This window comes from Hemitrygon akajei, chromosome 29, assembly GCF_048418815.1.
Source record: "Hemitrygon akajei chromosome 29, sHemAka1.3, whole genome shotgun sequence".
NCBI lineage: Eukaryota > Metazoa > Chordata > Chondrichthyes > Myliobatiformes > Dasyatidae > Hemitrygon > Hemitrygon akajei.
This window is the reverse complement of record NC_133152.1, coordinates 43,944,469-43,967,635: the sequence shown is the minus strand read 5'-3', so window position 1 is coordinate 43,967,635 and position 23,167 is coordinate 43,944,469. Positions and strand designations below refer to the sequence as shown.

The 23,167-nt window shown below is 39.3% G+C and overlaps 1 protein-coding gene across 3 annotated transcripts in view; it reads right to left on the bottom strand.

The window, feature by feature from the left end:
- Positions 1 to 23,167, bottom strand: part of rerea (arginine-glutamic acid dipeptide (RE) repeats a) — a 615,654-nt gene that overhangs the window by 184,139 nt on the left and 408,348 nt on the right. For all 3 annotated transcript variants that reach the window (XM_073032278.1, XM_073032279.1, XM_073032280.1), the window contains exons 8-9: positions 6,758 to 6,882; positions 2,866 to 2,965 (exon numbers count right to left, since the gene is read on the bottom strand). In XM_073032278.1, coding sequence (XP_072888379.1) covers positions 2,866 to 2,965; positions 6,758 to 6,882 — 225 coding nt within the window. The remainder of the gene's footprint in view (positions 1 to 2,865; positions 2,966 to 6,757; positions 6,883 to 23,167) is intronic.

Genomic DNA, 23,167 nt, shown 5'->3' with positions numbered 1-23,167 from the left:
AATTTGGATAGGTACATAGACGGGAGGGGTATGGAGGGCCATGGTCTGGGTACAGCTTGATGGGACTATTCAAATTAATAGTTCAGCAAGGAGTAGATGGACCAAAGGGTCTACTTCTGTGCACTATGCACTGTGCCATAAAATAATGGTGTCACAGTTGAAAGTAAATTTATTATCAAACTACATACAGGTCACAATACAAACCTGAGATTCATTTTCTGGAGGGTTTTCACAGTAAATACAAGGAAACACAATAGAATCAATGAAAACCTGCACACATATGTACAAAAAGAGAAAAAACATAAAATAATAATAATAAATAAATAAGCAATAATTTCGAGAACTTGAGATGAAATCCTTGAAAGTGAGTCCATAGGTTGTGGGAGCAGTTCAGTGCTGGGGTGAGTGAAGTTATCCGTTCTGGTTCTGTCTTCTAGCAAAAAGGACCATTCAGAAGCTGGTGGAAGTTCAGTGACTTTAGACAGCAGGCTTTTTAATACATTAATGGAATCAAAGGAGATGGTTCTAATGTGGGCGGTGGCACTGAGTAAATGATCTGTCATAATTGCAGAATGAGCATGAGGAGTTGAATGACCTTCTTCCATTTCTATTTGTTATGAATGAGCATCAACATGGATATAAAATATGAACAATGTTTGTCCCTCTACATTGAACAGATTTTAATACTAAATGAATATTTTACCAAATTCGTACAAACTACTTTTATATGGATATAAAAAGGGCAAGGTGGAGGGGTGGAGATATGTCTCTACCAAAGGAGGTGTAAGGCACTCCTTCCTTCCGCTTGCCTGGGTAAGCACCTGCTTAGAACTCCCACCCACTTCCAATCAGGGCCATGTTAAACTATGGGAGCAGGTCGTATGAGCAGCTGGTGCATATCACAAGTCCTGGCTATGCAACCACTGACAATCTCTGAATTGTATTGATAATGGCTGGGCTCGCCTGCCTTGTAAAGCCAGAAGGCAATGGCAAACCACTTCTGCAGAAAAATTTGCCAAGAACAATCATGATCAAGACCATGATCACCCACGTCATACGACACGGCACATAATGATGATGAGTACAAGGGGTCAATAGAAACACAGTGTGACCACCAACCAAGTCAATATTGAGCTAATTAGTATTTACATATTTCTAATTATCATCGAAGCCATTCCTGATGTGGCCTTTTCTTGGGGTAGGACATACAACAAGAACCGGATTTTCAGAATAATGGAACACACGTCACTATGATCATTTCAGTTTTACTTTTACCCATAATTGAAAGCAAATTCTTTGTCAACTCTTGTCTTTGCTTAGAGTGCAGTATTCCCAATTTTCTCCCCTTCCTTCCCAATGAAACTTACATGGCACTGTGTGTCTGAGAGGGAAACTAAGGTTAAGTGTTTTCTTCAGAAGGCAATTTGTGTGTGGCACATACCAACCATTAATGCTTTATAATACTGTACATTTTGTGCATACTTTGAGTTAACAGTATCATTCAGTTCGCTTAGCACAATGAAAAACCAATAGTCTTCAAATTAGCTATTTGCGTTGGCTTTCATTCAACAAGGTCTGCACATCTTTCGTAGAAAAAAGGGAAGTAATTAATTATTCATGAATAAAGGTGCATCGCTGTACCTTAAAAATGTAAGAAAGTCATGATTTTTATTCAAAGCCCCATAAAGAACTTAATAAATAAAGAGCAGCTGGTATTTTTTTAGCCCTAGGAATAAAACTGCTTTAACCTAATAGAATTTGCAAGTTCCTGTTGGGACCACGATTTCAAATTTAATCAGCTGTAATCTTGAGGTATCCATTATCCTTTTTCTCCCCCTTGCCAGCACAGCCTATTCAATAAGAATTTCAGCTAAATATAAATGAATTGATCCAATATTTCATATGCAATTACAGTCGTTTGTATTTTTGTCATATAAATAATGATTGGAAGAATATGTTTGTTATATTTTAGAATACAGCTGAATGACATTTCTCATTTTCTGTCCCTCTTAGCTATCTTTCACAATTAACAGTAAATTCCATTGCTTTCTGCCGCAGTCTGCCACTACATAAATAAAACATTGCCGTAGTGAGCTGCCAGCTTTGATTTATACAATGTACTGCAGTAAAATTGATGAAGTTTTCGTTATACTTCCATAACTTTGGACGAATTTGCATGTGTATACAACACCGACACAGAAATATAGTAGTAGCTTGCTATCAGTACCTGGCAATGTAGATAAATAAAGAGTATTTAAATATTTGGAAGGTTCTGGTTTTAATATATGCTGTGGTATAATGGGAATGCAGAGTTCCGGTTATTAAATGGAATATGTTTTCCATGTCCCTAAATTCTGGAGCCAGCATTTATTCAGTGCTAAAAATTAGAATTATTCAAATCCAGTCCTTAAGTAGATGGTTGCCACATCCACTGAACTGTCCAATTGTGAAAACAGTTCGTAAATCTTTAGGTCACAAATTTCACAATTCTAATTCTAATAATTTTAAGATATCACAATGCCAAAAAGGCATGAGCAGAAATACTTGAGTCAAAAATATCCAGTAATTCACATTATTCTTTCAGAAGTCATTTTATGTTTAATATTCAATAAAATATATGTGATTAATTGTAGAAGCCATATGCATTCATTGCAGTTTTAGTAAATCTGATTTAATTATTAGAACTTGATTGAATGTATTTTATTTGTTGAAATTATTATTAAAAATGTCATGTTCAGCTTCACCGTTATAATAACCTCATGACACAATTTATGTATTTATTTTAAACTAAAGCTGCAACGCTGAATTGTATGTATTAATCACCTCCTAAACCTCAGTGAAATATGCAAGATGAAGGAAACTTACAGTATTCAAAGCATTTACTGTAGTGTCATCACGAGATGCTGCAAGGCAGCCATCTTCTGTTGATCCACCATCACACATGCCTGCGAAGGCAGCCATACTCCTGCATAAGAACAAATGCTGCATTACTCGCAATGCGATATTTACATTTATGCATCAAATAATTGATCAAAATAGCAAACATCTACATTACAGAAATTATCCAAATGGCCTTCTGCAATATAGGTTCCTACTTAAAAGGAGATTAATTCTACCATACCTAGCTCAAAGTTGTAGATTTACAATTAGTCAAACAATTGAGCAATTTGTGTGCAGTAATGTTATTTTAAAATATCTGACAGATTATCTTCTTACAAAATCCTGTGACTAACTTGGAAAACATACGTCTACTGTTCCATTACTCAAACTGGAAATTTAACTAATCAATCATTGAGCAATGTTTTCTTTCCTTTACATTTTCAAATTAGAACTCTGCCATGGTCAGTCCCAAGCCCGCCTGCGAATGGAGGAGGAACAGGCATGAGGGTAGCAACCCCTCCCGTAAAAAACCAGAGCTACAGAAATGTCATCAGAAGTTCCAAAGACCTCATCCCTGGGAGGGGAAGGATCTTCGCCTAGGAGATATACGAAGTTGTGTGGTGATTGGAAGTCACAGAGCCGATCAACCTTCTATCAGCCCAGGACAGAGGACTCAGGTGAGCTACAGTTGGCAGCATAATGTCCCAGAAGGAGTAATGGGCATAAGTAAATAAATGTTTTCAAGCCATGACCTCTTGTTCAAGCCTAAGATCAATTCCAAAACAATATTCCACACAGTCCCTATTATACCTTAAATTAACGCAAACAAATTTATTTCTTATGTCTTCACTGTCCTGAAATCATGGATAAATCATAGGAATAAGACCCAAGGATGTCAACAATATTACCTCTGAAAGATTCAACAATTTCCTTCAATTTGTGATAAAATTAATTCTAATCATTCAATTCATTCTAAATTGGTACTTTGAAAAGAATACAATGCCAGTGCATGAGATTTGATGTCTCTATTTTAAAACACATATTCACTACAAGATAATGTGCATCTCTCTCGTCTCTTGATTTTATGGCACTCATGTTTAAGAATACCCCCTAGACAAGGCAGCAGCAAGATAACCCATTCCAATGCTGTTCTTAATCCTAGTCTTCCATAATTACTTTGTTTTCCTCAACACCTCCCCCAAGGTATTGAAAATCCATGCTGGGGCCTGACTCTGCATTTGAGAGCGACATTACAATATGGTCCAATTAGGTAATTTTCCCTCCTTTCCAAAGTAGAATGAGAAAAGTCATGGGAGATTATAACTGGTCCAGGCACAATTAGCCCAATGTGTCTGTGCCAGTGGAACAAAAACACACCTATCATCTTAATTGATCTACAACCATCAGATCTTTAGACTTGAAATTCTCATCAAAGTGCTTTTTAAATGTGAAAAAGATTCCTGCTGTCACCAATCTGTCGGGTAATGAATTCCAGACTCTGGGTGAAAGAGGATTTTTTCTTCTCCCCCCCCCCCCCCCATCTTTAAAATACTGGTTTTGGTCATGGAAACAGGTCCTCCTTTTTTACTGTTTCCACCCCTCATAATTTTATACAGTTCAATTAAATCTCTGCTCAGTCTGCTTTTATCCCAAAGAACACCCCACCTGATCTCATCTTTCCTTACAGCTATAATTCCTTTGGTCCAGACTACACTTTTTAAGACTTCTCTACTCTCCTTCCAATGTAACCACATTGCTCCTGCATTTAATCCAGTTGCATTAACGTCCTACAAGCACAAGTATTATTTTACACTGCTACCTAACCCAAATATCACTGCACCCATGTGTAAAATTCAGGTAGAAAATGTCAGCTAATCTCTTTACCACGGAATGCAACACATCTAAATTATCAAGTCAATTGTTATGGACCAAGCTCAAAAGCTCAAGGTTCTCCTCCAGCTTTGCCTCACCCTGGTGTCTAGAAAAAATTGTTCTCCCTCCAGCATTTATCAAACAAATAAGTCAACCCAGTAAGACCCTCCTCCTTTGTACTGTTCAGTTTCAAGATGAGTATTGAATTTACAACTGTTATACAATGGGCCTCTCGAAAGTAATGCTAACCACATAATCTCACTATTTCCACTTGTGCTCCTTTCCTCTATTTCTACCAACAGGTTCTTTGGAATGCCATTGTTCTTTGTAACAAAGATCACAAATTCTTCTTCCTACATGCCTAAACGATGGAATGGTCAACTGATTACCAAGAATGAATACCATACTCCTTTACAACAGGGCTGGCCTGCACTCTTTTGGAAGGTAAAACCAGTCCAGTATTGGAGAGTGCTATGTGATGCATCTGTTTAGTTGCATGTAGAGGCGGAACATGAAACACAGCAGTATCCCCATTTCCTGAGAAGATTATGGTGAGCAAGGCTCCCCCCCACCCCACATTCTAACTAATTTTTACAGGAGTTACACCGAGTGTCCTAACCAGCTGTATCACTGTTTGGTACAAGAATTGCAAAGCACCTGATTCCAAGACCATAACAAGGATTATGAGGATTGCTGAGTGTAATCTTCGGGTCTCTCTTCCACCTATCCAAGATATTTATCAGGAGTGTTGCATATGTTCTTAGTAATGTCAAGGATCCCTCCCAGCTGCCCCACAATTTCTTTGACCCCCTACCATCAGACAGGACGTACCACAGCATTAGAACAAAGACCGTTAGGATGGGAAATAGCTTCTTCTCCCAGGCCTTGAGACTACTGATTTCCCTGCCACCACCCAGGTCATATCACGTATAAAGTGCCAGGAGCATTATACTGTTTATTTTTAACCAATGTCATAAATGCACCTTACGCTAAATGGCAATCTTCTGGAATATATTTTAGTATTTGTTCATTTATTTTTGGTAATATTTCTTTATGTGTTATGTATATTATATGTATTGTGTTGTGCACCTTGGTCCGGAAGAACATTGTTTCATTTGGTGGTATATACGTATATAGTTGAATGGCAATAAATTTAAAACAGAAAGGCCTGGATAGAAGCTAAGAGTACTTAGGCTGTGCACTTTTGTACTGATGAGACCACCACGTGATCTGGGTGGGACACACTTCAGATCTTACAAAGGTGGATATAAAACCTTTTAAAAACAGCACGAATAAAGCAATAGTTCAACCAATCAATAGATTGATTGTGGAGAATAAGAATTTCAGGTTGTATATTGTATACATTCTCTGATATTAAATGGAACCATTAACAATTGATTGACTATTGAATAAAGCATCCCACCATTTAACCGTGATTGAAACCCATTGTCTATTTTCTCCTCTTACACATTTGAAACTTTTGCATTCTTTAAGCCATAGAAAAGGTGCAGAGGAGATTTACAAGGATGTTGCCTGGATTGGGGAACATGCTTTATGAGAATAGGTTGAGTGAACTCGGCCTTTTCTCCTTGGAGCGACGGAGGATGAGAGGTGACCTGACAGAGGTATATAAGATGATGGGAGGCATTGATTGAGGCTTTTTCCCAGGGCTGAAATGGTTGCCACAAGGGGACACGGGTTTAAGGTGCTGGGGAGTAGGTACAGAGGAGATGTCAGAGACAAGTTTTTTACTCAGAGAGTGGTGAGTGCGTGGAATGGGCTGCTGGCAAAGGTGGTGGAGATGGATACGATAGGGTCTTTTAAGAGACTTCTGGATAAGTACATGGAGCTTACAAAAGTAGAGGGCTATAGGTAAGCCTAGTAATTTCTAAGGTAGGGACATGTTCGGCACAACTTTGTGGGCTGAAGGGCCTGTATTGTGCTTTAGGTTTTCTATGTTTCTTAGACGTTATAGGGAAGGATAAGGCTTTCAGTGGAATCTTACCTGGCTGCCCTCAGGTACATCAGAAGCTCACAATCATTGACACCAGGAGTCCAAACCAGCTCCTCGTGTTCCGTTACCATTTCACCGGTGGACAGGGGAAGAGGCTTCAATTCTGGAAGCTTCGCCTAAAAGAGGGAACATGTGGTTAGAATTGTATTTTAATAACAACAATGGTTCAGCCATGATTTTTAAAAAATTTATTTAGAGACACAGCTCAGGCCCTTCTGGCTCAATTACAATTATATGACCAACTAACCACCTAATTCTTACATCTTTAGAATATGGGAGAAAACCCACGCAGTCACGGGGAGAAGGTACAGACTCCTTACAGACAGCGTCAGGAATTGAACCAGGGTCGCTGGTGCTGTAATAGCATTATACTAATCGCTGTGCTACTCTGCCACCATGGATTGTCTCGTGCAAAAGCAATATTGAAATTAAATATATTCATTAAGCAAGCACCAATAGATTTAGAAAGAGTAAGCCAAGAAGTTCAAATAACAAAACCAAATCAATCAGTTCACATACAATGTGCCTGACTTGAAAATATACCATCTTCACCCTCTCAAAGGCAATAAGGAATGGGTAATAATTGCCACTGCTTTCAGCCATTGACATCATGAAAAAGAAACATATCAATAATAAATACTCAACTCTGGTCCCACATCTAGTCTCCTTTTCCAGTAAGTGTGGGACCTCATTAGTTCTCTTTCATGTTCCTATTTTTTCACTTTAGCTGGCAATTTCCACTCCACCTCCATTTCACAAGACTGGCTAACAAATCAGTATCCCCACAAAAGTGCCATGAATATTTACTGTGTCCCCTTCTACCATGTTTCCTTGCAGAACCTGATTCAATTATGGTTCCATTCCCCACCTATATCACATCAGTTCTCTTAAGACAATGTTCTGGCTGCCATCCACAACCATCCTACTTTGGGTGAGGTAAGACTACAAGACATGCTGCCCTTTGACTCTTCAAGTCTGCTCTGCCATTTGAGCATGGCTGATCTATTATCCCTCTCAACCACAGTCTCCCACCTTCTCCCCATAGCCTTTGACACCCTGACTAACCAAGAACCTATCAACCTCCACTTTAAATATACTAATGACTTGGCCTCCAGAGCCATCTGCAGCAATGAATCCATAGATTCACCACTCACTGGCTAAGGAAATTTCTCGTCAAATCTGTCATAAAGCCATGTCCTTCTATTCTAAAATAGTACCAATGCCTTCAACCTGCCCTTCATATTTCTCAACCATAGATCACCTTTCCATTGAAAGGGCCTCCAAACAGTGCCCACTCTTCAGCTCTCATTTTTCCCCCAGCAATCTTCTTGCAGAACGAAGACAGAACTTCCCTCATCCTTACTTTTCTGCCACCTACCTTTTCCAGTCACTCCCCACTATTCCTGGTGCCAGCAGAATGAAGCATCTTCTCCTTTTCTCCTCCTTTTGCCTTGCAAAGGGACCATCCCCTCCAGCAACACTGGTTCACCTTTCTATCTACACCAATAAGTTCAAATATAACCAGAAATACTCAAAATTGGACATACCTCAATAGAAGGAAATAGAACTAGTGCTTCAGCCTGCTATTGTGTTCACTGCATTGTTTGATATGGATGAACATGAGCCAAATGGGGATATTTTACATGGGCATCTTGGTTAGTATCAATGATTTGGGCTGAAGGGCCAGTTTTGATGTTGTATGACTCAATGGCTCAATGATAACCATTACCCCCATTTCCTCTTGTGCAAGTGTAGAGATATTTAAATGTAATTTTAATTTCACATCACTGCAGTCAGTTTTCAGTATGTAGTTTTCTCCACATTGGGGCACCAAGTGCTGATTGTGTGGCCTGCTCTGCAGAAGTTTGTTACTCAGTCCACAAGTGTTGACACCAACACCGCCCCACCCCCCCCCAAACCAACGCACCGAACTGCCTGTCGATTTAATTCTCAGTCTTATTTCCACTCAGACCTCTACCTTCACCTTCCCACACTGTCCCAATTAGGTCAGCGCAAGCTCAAGGAACAACAGCCTGAACCATAACTCAGCATACTTCAGTTAATCAGTTCATTCCAGCTTCTCTATTCCAAATGTTCAGCTTTCAACACATTGTGCTCTGCTGATTTCAGAGCCTTAATTTGCACTTCAGTATACATCCTACCGAGTGATCTACTATTTCCTTACTAGTCCAAACAATACATTTCACCTGCACTACTTTTGCATTTGTTTTCATAATTTCTCCAGTTCAATGCTCGCCCATTTTGTTCTCTCCTACTCTCTGCCATCCCTTTTTACAAATCTAGGATCAAGGATCAACTTTATTCATCATATACATTTACATGTATATGTACATTTTATATATATTTTTAACTACACAGTACTGTAGTAATTCTATGTATTGTGCTGTGCTGCTGCCACAAAAAAAAAACAAAATTCATGACATATGTGAGTGATGATAAACCTGATTCTGATATGGGTCTCTATTGTGGACTGAGAGTGAGAAGGGGAGAGGGAGAGGGAGAGGGGAATTACACTTGGGGAAAGGAGAGGGGAGGGAGTAGGAAGAACTAAAGATAAATTCTGTAATGATCAATAAATCAAATGTCCTTGCCTGGTGTACAGGGCTGGGTGTGTCTGCACCTGCATCACCCCACAGCCCCTGGCACTCTTCCTCCACCACCTGTCCTACACTCTACTTTCACGATTCCCAACAGCCTTTGCTCCTGCCAGATTTATAAACTCACTCTCTGCTCCACATTGACAAATACAGTATTGTCAAAAGTCTTAGGCACCCTAGCTAAATATACATCTATGGCTAAAATACAGACATGGAATAAAATGTGTATAAATACTGCGGAATACCAGTATGTATTAAAGTGGCTGAAAGTGTTTACTGTGCAGTGACTGAGGTAATAGAGAGAGGGGAGGTATGAGGGAGTATGAAGGATTGATCAGATTAACTGCTTGGAGAAATAAATGTTTAAAATGGCATGAACAGCAAACTAGAACAACAGTTTCTCTTCCAGAGATTTCTTCCAGCAATTTCTGATTTAATTTCAAAGTTCTAACATCCGTTACACTTGCTCTTATCTCACCATATTGCCCATGTGTAGACAATACCATTCCCATGCAAATATCAAGAAAGACTATGTTTAGTTTAAATACGTCTATACAGTCTGCATTAGAGAGGAGGTACAGGAGTCTGAAGACACATGCTCAATGTTTTAGGAATGATTTCTACACTTCTACCATCAGATAACCCATGAAAACTAGCTCAATATTTTTCTCTTTTCTATATATATCGCTGATAAACGGAGCAGCCAAGAATATTGAGGAATCCAGAAGAGCATCTGCTGCAGAGAAGAGGTGATGCAAGAAGGATCCTACAACCGAAGCACCGGCATCCCAGCTGTTCCCGTGTCATTGCTGCTCCTGAGTCTGCAGATCCAGAATTGGCCTCTACAGTCACTAACGATTGTGCTGTCCTGATCTTCAGTATATTTTATGTACAGGTCGACCTTCACTAATCCAGCACCACTGGGACCTGAGGAGTGCCGGATTAGTTAAAATGCCGAATTACAGAATGATCACATTAAGCAACAGCTAACCACCTCATCATACCTTTAATATATCATGTAAATCAGTACAAGTTAGATAATAATGAAACAGAAATATTAAATGAGTAGCAAGTGAAATTTTAATAAAGTAATATACTGTACAGGCACAGATAAAATAATGGGTGCAGGTAAATGTACAGCAATTAACTTATACTGAACAGCTGAGCACTTCTGCTTCTAAAGTGAGATGTTTAATATACCTTCAGGCAAAGTTACACGTTTGCCAGTGTGGGGTTGTCAGGATCATCATCTTCATCTTGAAAAATGAGTGAAGCATCAGGAACTGGTGCTGAAACTGGCACAACAGTTTCTTCAAAAACTGTTGATGTTGGTGGCAGCACATCTGGGCGAGCAGAAGCAGAAGTAGGAGAAAGGAGGTCTTCTATACTCCACATTTCACGCGACCACCAGGAGGACGGAGATCCTCCACTTAGTAATGTGCTTAAATTCATCGGGTCGCCATGTCTGATCTGAAGTCATAGGCAGAAGAGAACAGAGCACCGGCCAGGCGACGCCGGAGGGCAGTGCGCGACTGCCGGCAGGTGGGCAAGAAGGCAGACTGACCCAGCGCACGCCAGCTCCCCCGCCACTGGCGGGTGAGACGGGCGGGTGCCAGGTGCCTGTGCCTCACGCAAATGATATTAATAAATGCAGGAAAACAAGCAGGAATCGCCTGTCTGTGCTTATAAGAGTGCGCCAATATGTAAACAGATCCAACACAACCAAAACAATGTGCAGCAGATTGGTACGGTTGCCCAGGAAATTTGAAATGACAGTTGCATGGAAAATTTGAAATCGGTGCCGGATTATCGAAGGAACCAGATTACAGGTAGTAGGATTAGTGAAGGTCAACTGTACTATACTATCCTGCTGTGCAAAACAATACATTTCACACAAAACATCAGTTAATATTAAACCTGATTGTCATTCTACAAGGGGTAATTGATATGTGGCCTAAAATAGAAGTCAATTTTAGAAAACCTAGCACATTAATTTTTCCTACATTTACACACTTAGTCCAGTGGTCGTGGAGCATACGAATTCCTTCTTTGTAGAAGTTGGTGTCTTGGATCTCCAGAAGTGGTTTGCAGCATGAGGTGATTGTAAGTTTGTGGCCTAAGGTAGAAATTGATGAGTTATTAACCTCAAACTTTCTGCATTTTCACTCAAAGAGTTGAACTGCACTTGCATGCAAAGAGAGCTGTATAACTCATCTCCTTCTACCTTCGGCCACAAATTTATCAATCACTCCTGCTGTGGACCACCTGGAGGTCCAAGATGCTCTTGTTACATACACGTGCAGTTCAACTCTTTGAATGATAATGCAAAAAGATTGAAGTTAATACCTCATCTCCTTCTACCTTAGGCCACAAACTTATCAATCACCCCTCATATGCTACTTTGTGGCAGATTCTTCCACAGCATTTTAGTTGGGTTTTTTTGGTTCTAGGATTGACAAAAGTTTTAAAACATCTCCTGGAATCTGAGATAATATACCTTCAACATCCATAACCATTTTCCTTTGCCCAAGGAATTGTTCCGTTAGGCTTATGGGAACATCAAACATTCCTCCAAATTTATAAAACACTAAACAATACAGCACAGTATAATTTGTGCTGACATATTAGCCTATTAACCTACTCCAAGATCAATCTAACGACTCCCTCCCACATAGCCTCCATTTTTTTCTTTCATCCATGTGCCTATCTATGAGTCTCTTCAATGTCTCTCATGTATCTACCTCTATCACTACCCTGCAGCGCTTTCCACACACCCACCACTTGCCGTGTTAAACAGCTGCCTTTACATCTCCCTATACTTTTCTCCAATCACCTTAAAATTATGCCTTCTCGTATTAGCCATTTCTTCCTCAGTAAAAGGGCATTGGCTTCCCTCTATCAATGCCTCTTATCATCTTATATACCTCTATTCAGACACCTTTCATTCTCCTTTGCATCAAGAGAAAAGCCCTGGTTCGCTCAACCTATCTTCATAAGAAATGCTCTCTAATCCAGGCAAAATCCTGATAGATCACCTCTACACCTTCTCAAAAGCTTCCAAATTCTTCTAAAATGACAGTAGTTGCCCAGACGGACTGTTGCCCGTCCATGTCATGAGGTCCAATTGTTTTGTTTCTCCAGTTCAATGTCAACGCATATGTGTGCCAAGTAAATGTCAGTGAACAATAATCACCTAAAATTGACTTAAAGTGGGGAATTGCACTTGCTCCAGAGTTCAGTGATGCATCAGCAGTTCGGTTTCTAAAAGCGCAATCATAATACTTCCCAAAAATGTAATTTCCCTAAACATTAAATACCATTTCATCACTTTATAGTACAGTACACAGTAAATCATTAAATATAACCTCTAATGACCCATGGAAATTGTTATTAGGGAGATAGTGAAGTGGATAAGACATCAGTGTTAAATTAATATTACTATCATCAAGGGGTCTAATTAGTTGCTTTATTCAGTGATCATTACACAGATAGTAGATTGCCTTTTTGGCATTAGCCTTTAAATTTTTTAGTAATAGCACATGGTTACAATTTCAAAATATATCAACAGATCTACAAAAGCAATGTTTAATTTGAAATGTTATTTTATAAAGCTTTTGAATAGGTATTGTAGAGTAGCATGTTTTATCAAGCATTAATATTTTATGATACCATTTAGTTCCACTTGGGGATCAACAAGATGGCCTTCAGGTAATACCAACACATCAGAGATACCAATGCAGATATCTTACCCGTGTATCAGCATTACAACTTCAGGAACTGAACCTGCCTCTTATTTTAGGGGCTGGTGTGGTTTAAGTAAACCTTTGGAAAAACATACAGTCCTGTGCAAAAGTCTTAGGCACATATACAGTGCCTATAAAAAGTATTCACCCCACCCCTGTAAGTTTTCAAGTTTTATTGTTTTACAAAATTGAATCACAGTGGATTTAATTTGGCTTTTTTGACAGTGATCAACAGAAAAGGCTCTATTGTAAGTAAGTGAAAACTCACCCCCTTCAAGTCAATATTTAGTAGATGCACCTTTGGCAGTAACTACAGCCCTGAGTCTGTGTGGATAGGCCTCTATTGGCTTTGCACATCTGAACACTGAATTTTTCACCATTCTTCATTACAAAACTGCTCAAGCTCTGTCAGACTGTATGGGGATTGTGAATGAACAGCTCTTTTCAAGCCCAGCCCCAAATTCTCAATTGAATTGAGGTCTGGACTCTGATTTGGCCACTCCAGGACATTAACTTAATTAAAATGATAGAAATTAAATCATATTAAGATTAGGCTCATGAAAAAAACTACTTGCAAGTTAAAATTAGCTTTATTGGTATCACGTACAGTACATCAAAAATACAGTGAAGTCCAAGGATATGCTGGATGTGCAAATGTTGCCATGTTTCAGGTGGCAACACAAACTGCCAACAACTCAGTTACCCTAACTCATGTGGTTTTGGAATGAGGAAGGAAACCAGAGTACCCGGAGGAAACCAGGGCACCTGGAGGAAACTCATGTAGTCACGAGAATGCACAAACTGCTTACAGGCAGTGGTGGAATTGAACCCAAGTTTCTGGGGCTTAAAAGCATTATGCTAACCACTATACAACTGTACAACCCTCTTGTATACCCTTTTTAGTACATTTTTTTGAAAACTGAAATGCAACTCTGCTTTGGCAAATCAAGTTTAAATGTCATATCATCTAAGACACAAAATTTTACCTCAAACATTTAAACATTGAGTGCTTTGTTCCATATTTAAAAATAAGTCATTCCAAGCAGTGCATTCAACTCCCAGTAAATTATCAAGCAAATAAGATTTTTAAAAATTAAAATAGTTAAAGAAAAAAAATTGTAATAATTTATGTCATTTTTAAAATAAAGAACAAAGGATTATTTGGAAGAATATCAGAGACCAAAATAATGTATTTTCTGGAAATTTTCCTTTATGAAGCATGAAAGAAAAAATTGGAAGGAAAGTATATTTTCTTCCCTAAAGGCTGACCAGAAACATTCTTAGCACATAGGAAGATGGTTGTGACTGTTGGAAGTCAATTATTTCAGACCCAGGACACAGCCCCAGGCATTCCTTGGGGCAGTGGACTCAGCCTAATCACTGTCTCTTGCTTCATGAAGAGGACACCTGTGCTGGAGATACTCTGAGCAGTATCCAAGACAAAACAACCTTCAGCTGCTTTATCAATGACCTTCTCTCTGATCTAGTCAGAATAGTGTTACTCATGATGGCTGCAAGATGTTCATCAATTTCTAAGAAAATTAAGGCATCTAAACCTGCACGGAGAAAGACTGGGACGACTTTCAAGCATGGCTTAATAACGTATGCCACACAAGTGACGAGCAATGAGTAAATCTAACAAATAATTTAATCACCCTCCCCTCTACCTCCATCATTCATTTGACCATCAATGAAGCTTCTTTGGGACATCATTACGACAAAATTAGGTTTGACATACAACATTAAGTGACCCTTTTCCACTAATCCCAGGTGCAAGCTATAAATCCATTACATAGAAGAGCACAGACACAGGAACAGGCCCTTAAGCCCACAATGTCTGCACCAAACATGATGTGGAATCAAACTAAATTTCTTCTGTCGGTAAATGATCCTTGTCCCTCCATTCCCTGCACATATTCAGCTGGCTATCTAACAGCCTCTTAAACACCACTCCAGCATCTGTACTTAGTTCCACCCCAACAGTTTGTTCCAGGCATGTACCAGTGTCTGTGCACCAAAACTTAGAACTTACAACATAAAACAGTAAAGTATGGGAATGAGTCCTTCAGACAACAATGTTGTGCAACACCAATTCAATAGGTATCAAATGGCCAACTAAACATTGCTCCACCTACGCAATGTCCATATTCATCACAGTCAGTGCACAAAGGCGGTGTGTAGTCAAACAGCGAGTAAGTGATTGGACCTTTTTTTTGCAATCACAAGAGCCTGTTAGACATTGGGAATGTAAAATTCTGCAAGTCCAGTTCACTGATTTGTTGGTGTGACTGACCGCGGGGGAGTTGCATGGCCTCAGTTGCAGCAAGGACAAGGACTCATGCCTTGAGCTTGTCTGTTGCAGCAGTCCAGGAGGGGAGATGTGAGAGGTGGTGTGGTGCGGCTTCCATACGGTGTCTTATGTCTTATGAAAGGTCAGTGGCCTTGAAACAATTTTGATCTCCGTTAATACAACCCAACCTTCTGCTGTCATGTCGACACAACTGAGATCAGCTAACTTAGCTCACAGCAGCATTCCAACTGCATCCTCTTAGTTCCTCCAGTTTGTATCACAGTCTCCTCACCAATCATATCATTACAGAGCTTCAAAGAGTGATAACCTCGGTTTTTGTTTTATTTACGTTTTCTTGCAATCATTTTGCTTTATAACAAGCATTCAACGTAACTTTAAATGACTTCCATGATACCAATTTGATAGAATTCTTCTCAGCATGGTTTCTAGATGCAGTGGGTAAATAAGACGATCAATAATGCCTCAGGAAATATGAAAATGGTGAGTGCAGACTTTCCCAGAGTGCAGTGCAAATATGAGCAACCTGTCAGAAAATATAACTCAGCACAACTTGCTAAGAATAAATTGGGGGAACACAGAGGCTACAGTGTTGTTGTGGATGTACTGAACAAACTGGATTGTATGTTCTGCAAATGGACCTGACTTCAGGAAGTAGCATATGATCTCGTGACTGCCGTGACCAGCTCGTTTTTTATATTTGTGTAACTCTACTTGGTAGTAAACACATGACGGCTCAGAGGATCAGAATGGTTGAGAGTTAGTGCAAATCAAAATGAAGCAACTTCTTAATTGCATTGATGTCACAAGTGGCTCCAACTGCAACCAAATTGTTTGTTTCTAGCCAATAGAATAGGTGAGGACAAATTAGTCAATGTGTTGTATGTGAAATTTGAAGTCTTCAAGGTGAGAGGCTATGAAAACTCAGAACCCACAGTATTGCAGATGTTAAGCTGTTGTAGACTTGCCCATTGGTTAATTGACAGAAAGTGAAGACTAGGAATAAGTGCTACATTTTCAGGTTGAAATTGTGCACTTTGTTTTTGCACTGTGTTGCTGCTTCTTCCCTAGCACATTAACAATCTGTTCAAAGTGAACCAGTTTTCAAAAGAAGGTTAAAACCCAGACTTTCACTCTGGTTATAGAATGTATATGTATGTTAATTCTTGCAAAGAAACATAATTATCACCTTCAAAAACAAGAGAAAATCTGCAGATGCTGGAAATCCAAGCAACAAACATACAAAATGTTAGAGGAACTCAGCAGACCAGACAGCATCTATGGAAAAGAGTATAGTTGACCTTCTGGCCTGAGACTTCAACTGCACTCTTTTCTATAGATGCTACCATAATTATCATCTTACTTAATTGTCCCCTCTCCTGTCACCAATATTAGCTTTGCACAATAGATTTACCGTGACCTATGTTACACTAAAGAATCCAGAACAAGAACACAGAATCTGTACAAGTACAAATATTGCAGACAGACAAGTATGTGTGCATCTGTAGTAATTACTTGTTTAAAATATTCAACCAGTCTTAACAAATCTGTCAAAATGGTATGACGTAAAAATCATTAACGCGCTGATGCATATTGGAAGCAGGTACTCTAATTGACAAATCTCAAATTGGTCTACTGGGACAGAGGAAGCTGCAGTTCTTACAAAATCAGTAAAGATGTTTACCATTTCTGGTTCAGTCTTCCTCAGGGATCTCAATATAGTCCACACTGTGAAGCCCTCTCGAGAATATATAGCTTTGTTATAAGTAATGTGTTTTTCTCCCCCATTTTATTCTCCTTGTAAACTTTATTCCAATATTCAAGAGTTAACTCTTCACTGAATTAGCTTTATTGGACAGTGGTATCTCAAAAGCAAATCAAGTTTTGAATTCTGCCATTAAATCTGAGCAGACTGTAAAGGACAGTTCGACCCTGTGCTTATTTCAAGATCTATTCAAATTCATGTGTATTTGACTATTCCATTTGTAATTGCTGTCCCACTGAGTTCCACCACCTCAATAAACAATGGATTGTACATGCACACAGTTATCATAACATGCAAATATTAACACTGCAAGAGAAGATGAGGGTCTCAAATTTTATTTACTTACAACTGCTCTGATTCTTTTCCTTTTTAAATACTTACCTGATTTACATGGATAAAATGACATCACCTCGGTCTCAACTGACTTATGTAAAACAGTCCCAACTTCTAATAATTCCCACAGGAGAAAGGTTTCTAAATTCTCCTTTTATTCCCAGCTTTCACACTGAATGTTTTGATGTACTGTAGCTCACAATTCCAGTTTTCCATTTCAATACCTTTAATAAATCCCACTTATCTTTTAAGATCCACATACTTGCATCCCAAATCTCACTGGGCCTGATATGCTAATTAAATTTAGGAGAAAGGATGAAGGACTTCACAAACAGACTCAATGTTTAGGTAACTGCTCCTTCACCACCACCATCAGATTTCTAAATGAACAATGAATCCCTGTACACTACCTCACTATTTATTCTTTATTTTTGCTCTCTTTTTGAATTACTTAATGTATATTTTGTATACTTCTTCCTGCAATTTATTTTTATTATTATTATTTTGAATTGCAATTGCACTGTACTGCAGCCGCAAAGCAACACATTTCACAACATATGCCAGTGATACTAAATCTGATTCTGATTCTGAAAAATAGCTTTGGCCTTCAACAGTATTTTAACCACTGAATTATTTCTACATTTTCTTTTGCAGGAGACAACCATATTTTTGCAAAAGAATTACATCTAAATCAGAAAGTCCTTTTAGAAAATATTGTTAAGACACAGACCAGCCATATAAATGCAGTGCATTAACACCTTAAAACAGTTTATGACTGTTACAAATAGTATTTTAACAAATATCTCTGTCATCACAAATAAAGATCACTGCGTTTCACCAAAGGGGTCAAATAACATGTCTACCTACCATATTCATCATACTTTGCGAGAGATTTCAATCTTCACATACAAACAGGACCATCATAAGACATAGTGATGATAGTTGGGAAGATAGCATGAAATTTGCTAAAGTAATCTCCTTAAAATATCTCCATCCTTGAGATGCCTGACTGGTTGCGCATTTTTTCCCCTCAGACCAATAAAACAAAATTTTTTTCTGTTTTTTATCCTGACACCAAGGAAGATCTCAAGTGACAAGGTGAACAATGTCAGGTTGTTAATGTACTGAAGGTCTACCCTTCTTCCTGACACAATGCTAGAGAAATTATAAAAATATTTTACTCTAATTATCTATTATTTGTAATTTTTCCTGGAGGAATAAATAACTGACACTGGGGATTTTCTTTAGATGCAAAATAAACACAGGGGTGTCTGCTACAGTCTGTGCAAACAAGGGCTCCATGGTATCTTTGGGAATTCTTAAACCTGACTGGTTTGTGAGCAATTGTTGAGTAACATGGAGAAGCAAGCTATTGTTCTGAGAAAGTCAACCTAGAGAATAACTCTGCCATTTATTGCAGATTTTTGAAGCTGTTTATTGGAAAAAGATGATTAAATCTTTCAATATAAATAGTAATTTATGCGGGGAAGGGAGAGGTAGTCTAGAAAATTGGGGAATTATAATATTCTTGCGATCTTTTCAACACTGAGTTGTATGTAGTCTCTTAACAAATGTTCCTACACTTCTAAACAAACAATTTTATGAGATAAAGCTTCAGTTGACAGCTTGGCAAAAGCACTATGCGCCTGTTCACCTGAATACTACTTTATCTGTGCTAATCTAAAAGAACCCACATGTAACATATGAGGTGCATTTGATTGTTCTGGGCCTGTACTCACTGGAGTTTAAAAGAATGAGGGAGGATCTCATTGAAACCTATTCAATATTGAAAGGCCTAGATAGAGTGGTTGTGGAGATGATTTTTCCAATAGTGGGTGGCGGCAGGGGGCGGAATGGAATCTAGGACCAGAGGGCACAACTTCAGAATAGAAGAACGCCCCTTCAGAACAGAGATGAAGAGAAATTTCTTTAGCCAGGCGGTGGTGAATCTGTGGAGTTCATTGCCACATACAGCTGTTGAGGCTACATCATGAGCTATATTTAAAGCAGCAGTTGATTAGTTCTTGATTAGTAAGGATGTCAAAGGCAAAGGGGAGACACGGTGAAGGCAGGAGAATGGGATTAAGAGGAAAAATAAATCAGCCATGATTAAATGGCAGAACAGGCTTGATGGACTGAACAACCAATTCTGCTTCAATGCCTTATGGTCATATGGTTTTATATTGAAAAGTCCCCAGAACTAAGCACTAACTACTAAGCAGCTTTCTTTGACCAAAATGGAGTGAATATATTTTTCTTATTGACAAATATATCAAACCCTGTGCTTTTTAAACACAGAGATTCAAGGATAACAGCAATGGGCTAAGGCCCCAACAGACTCACAGGTAAAGTGTTGCCTCACCTGGAAGCTGGCACTTATCCTTGCAATCAACACTGCCCTCAACTACATCTCTTCCATTTCACACACGTCTGCTCTCCCGCCACAACTACCAGGCATTGGGTTCCTCTTGTCCTCACCTACCACCCCACCAGCCTCCATGTCCAGTACATATTTCCCCAGAACTTCCGCCATCACCAACGAGATCCCACTACCCCACTGATCACCCTCCTGACAGTTATCCTTGCAAACAGAACAATTGCTACACCTGTCCCTACACCTCCTCCCTCACTACCATTCAACACCACAAAAAGTCCTTCCAGATGAAGTGACACTTCACCTGTGAGTCTATAGGGATCATATACTGTGTCTGGTACTCCCACGTGGCCTCCTATATATCAGTGAGACCTGATGTAGATTGGGAGACTGCTTCGCCAAGCACCTATGCTCCATCCCAGTGGCCACCCATTTTAATTCCATTTCACATTCCCATTCCGATATGTCAATCCGTGGTCTCCTCTACTGTCGCGATGAAGCCACACTCAGGTTGGAGGAACAACACCTTATATTCTGTCTGGGTAGCCTCCAACTGATGGCATGAACATTGATTTCTCAAACTTCTGGAATGCCCCCATTTCACCATTCCCTAACCCCTTTTCCCTCTTTCACCATATCTCCTTATTTCCTTGCCTGCCCACTGTCTCCCTCGAATGTCCCCCCTTTCTTTACCTTCCATGGCCTTCTGTCCTCTCCTATTAGATTCCCCCTTCTCCAGCCCTGAAACTCTTTCACCAATCAACTTCCCAGCTCTTTACTCCTCCCCCTCCCAGTTTCACCAATCACCTTGTGCTTCACCCTCCCCTACTCCCACCTTCTAACTCTGTGACTCATCTTTTTTTTCTCCAGTCCTCCTGAGGGGTCTTGGTCCGAAACGTCAACTGTATTCTTCTCCGTAGGTGCTGCCTGGTCTGTTGGGTTCCTCCAACATTTTGCGTGTCATATTTTGCAGTTTGTCCTTTTTTGCATATTGGTTGTTTGACTTTGTGTAGTTTTTCATTGGTTCCATTTTATTTCTTTGTACTTATGATGAATGCCCGCATTAAAATGAATCTCAGGGTAGTATATGGTGACAGAAATGTATTTTGATAATAAATTTCCTTAGAACTTTGTAATGGATATAATAATTCCCTTGATTCTGGAGAGGTTCCAGATGGCAGGAAAATCATTAAAGTAATATCCTTAAAGAAATCTGCATCCTGGGTGATTCTGCCAGATTTGATCAATGTCAGAAATGTAATGCCACTATTCAACAAAAAAGACAGAAAGCAGGAAACTATGGGTCATTTAACTACATATTTGTCTTTTGGAAAATGTTGAAATCCATTATTAAATGAAAACAGAGTCAGTATAAATGGTAATCCCAACTCGACTCCTGTACAAAATAAAATCAATCGATCCCTGTTCTTATATGCTCAGCTACAGAGCGTCCCACTGGATAAAGAGTTACTTTCTCACCCTGAATGGCCTACTCCTTATTCTGAGGTGGTTATTCCTGGTTCTAGATAGCCCTGCCAATGAGTATCTACAACCAGGAGTAACAGGCTCAGAATAAAGCGTTCCCAGACAAGAATAAACCTCACAGCTATCTGTCACGTCCTGTGATCTTTCATGTGGCAGAAACTCAATGCATAAAAGCATGCAGATATGGTCAAGGGGTTTGGTTCAAACATCAGAATGGGGAAGAAATGTGATCAAAGTGATTTTCTGACCATGGAATGATTGTTGATGCCAGACAGGGTAGTTTGAGTATCTTAGAAACTGCTGATCTCCTGGGATTTTTCAGGCACAACAGAATCTAGAGAGAACAGATAATGGTGCAAAAGAAACAAAAAGTATTCAGCAAGCAGCAGTTGTTCTTTGGGCAAAAATGCCTTGCTAATGAGAGAGGTCAGAGGAGAATGGTTTAAGCTGACAGGAGAGCAACAGTAACTCAAATAACCATGTTTTACAACAGTGGTGTCCAGAAAAGCCCTAAGCAGATGGACAGCAGAAGACCACTCCGGGTTCTACTCTTGTATCTAATGAGGTGGTCACTGAGTGTACATTCCAATATAATGGGGAGGAATTTGTTTCTATTTTTAAAAGTCTTTCTGCATTGAAGGTCAATGTGCTGTTTGCTTTTCTAAATGCTTGCTTCACCTGTTATGTTAACTTTTGAGCATTTCATGGACAAAGACACTTGGGGCATTCTGAACACCAACACATTTCAATCTCTCACCACTGTAAATATACTCAGGAGTTCTTCTCTTTCTATCACAGTGGATAACCTTACATACTTCCACATTATATTCCATCTAATGACAATTAACCTGCAGAGATATTGCTGAAGCCCTTCTCCCAGACCCACTGCACCCAGCTTTTTGCTACCATCAAACCTGCATATATTTCCTCTCATCCATCTCATTGATATCCACTGTGAATAACTGGGGTTTTGGCACAGATCTCTGCAACAGCCAACTAGTCACTATCTACGACCTAAAAATGCACCATTTATTCCCAGTCTGTTTTCTGTGCATAAACCAATCCTCAATCTCATCTTATATTTTTCATAATAAGCTCGCACATTCCACCTTATTGAAGGCCTTCAAAGTCCCCATATACCACATTGACTGATTTTGTTCTTGATAGCTCTGTTGGCTAAAACTGAGAAAGTGACAACAGATTCAATAATAAATTATTTGTTCATTTATTTGTGCTAAGTTATCTTATGCGTTGTGTGTGAGTTACCACTGTGCACTTTGGTCTAGAGGAACGTTGACTTGTTTGGTGGTATATCTGTATACAGTTAAATAATAAACTTCAACTTGAACAAGTATGAAGCAACACACATGAAACACTGGAGGAACACAGCAGGTCAGCTGTGCAACGTGGCCACTTAGTGTAGTGCACCGTCTGGTCGCTTGCAAAGCCTGCTCTGACCTGGTGAGTTCCAGTGTCCTGTGTGTTGATTTCGATTTCCTGCATCTGCAGACTTTCTCATGTTTGTGTTCAACAAATATTATTTCCTTTTCATAAATCCTTAATAACTCTGCCCACACCCTCTACAATATTCTGAATATACATTTATTATTGGCAGCAAAGTCCAGTAAATGAATAAATGTCAAAGACAACATACCCTAACAATACCCTAGCAGGGAAGACAGTGGAACAAAAATGGCAGGTATTTCTGGGAATAATGCAGAAGGTGCAGGATCGGTTCATTCCAAAGAGGAAGAAAGATCCTAAGGGGAGTAAGG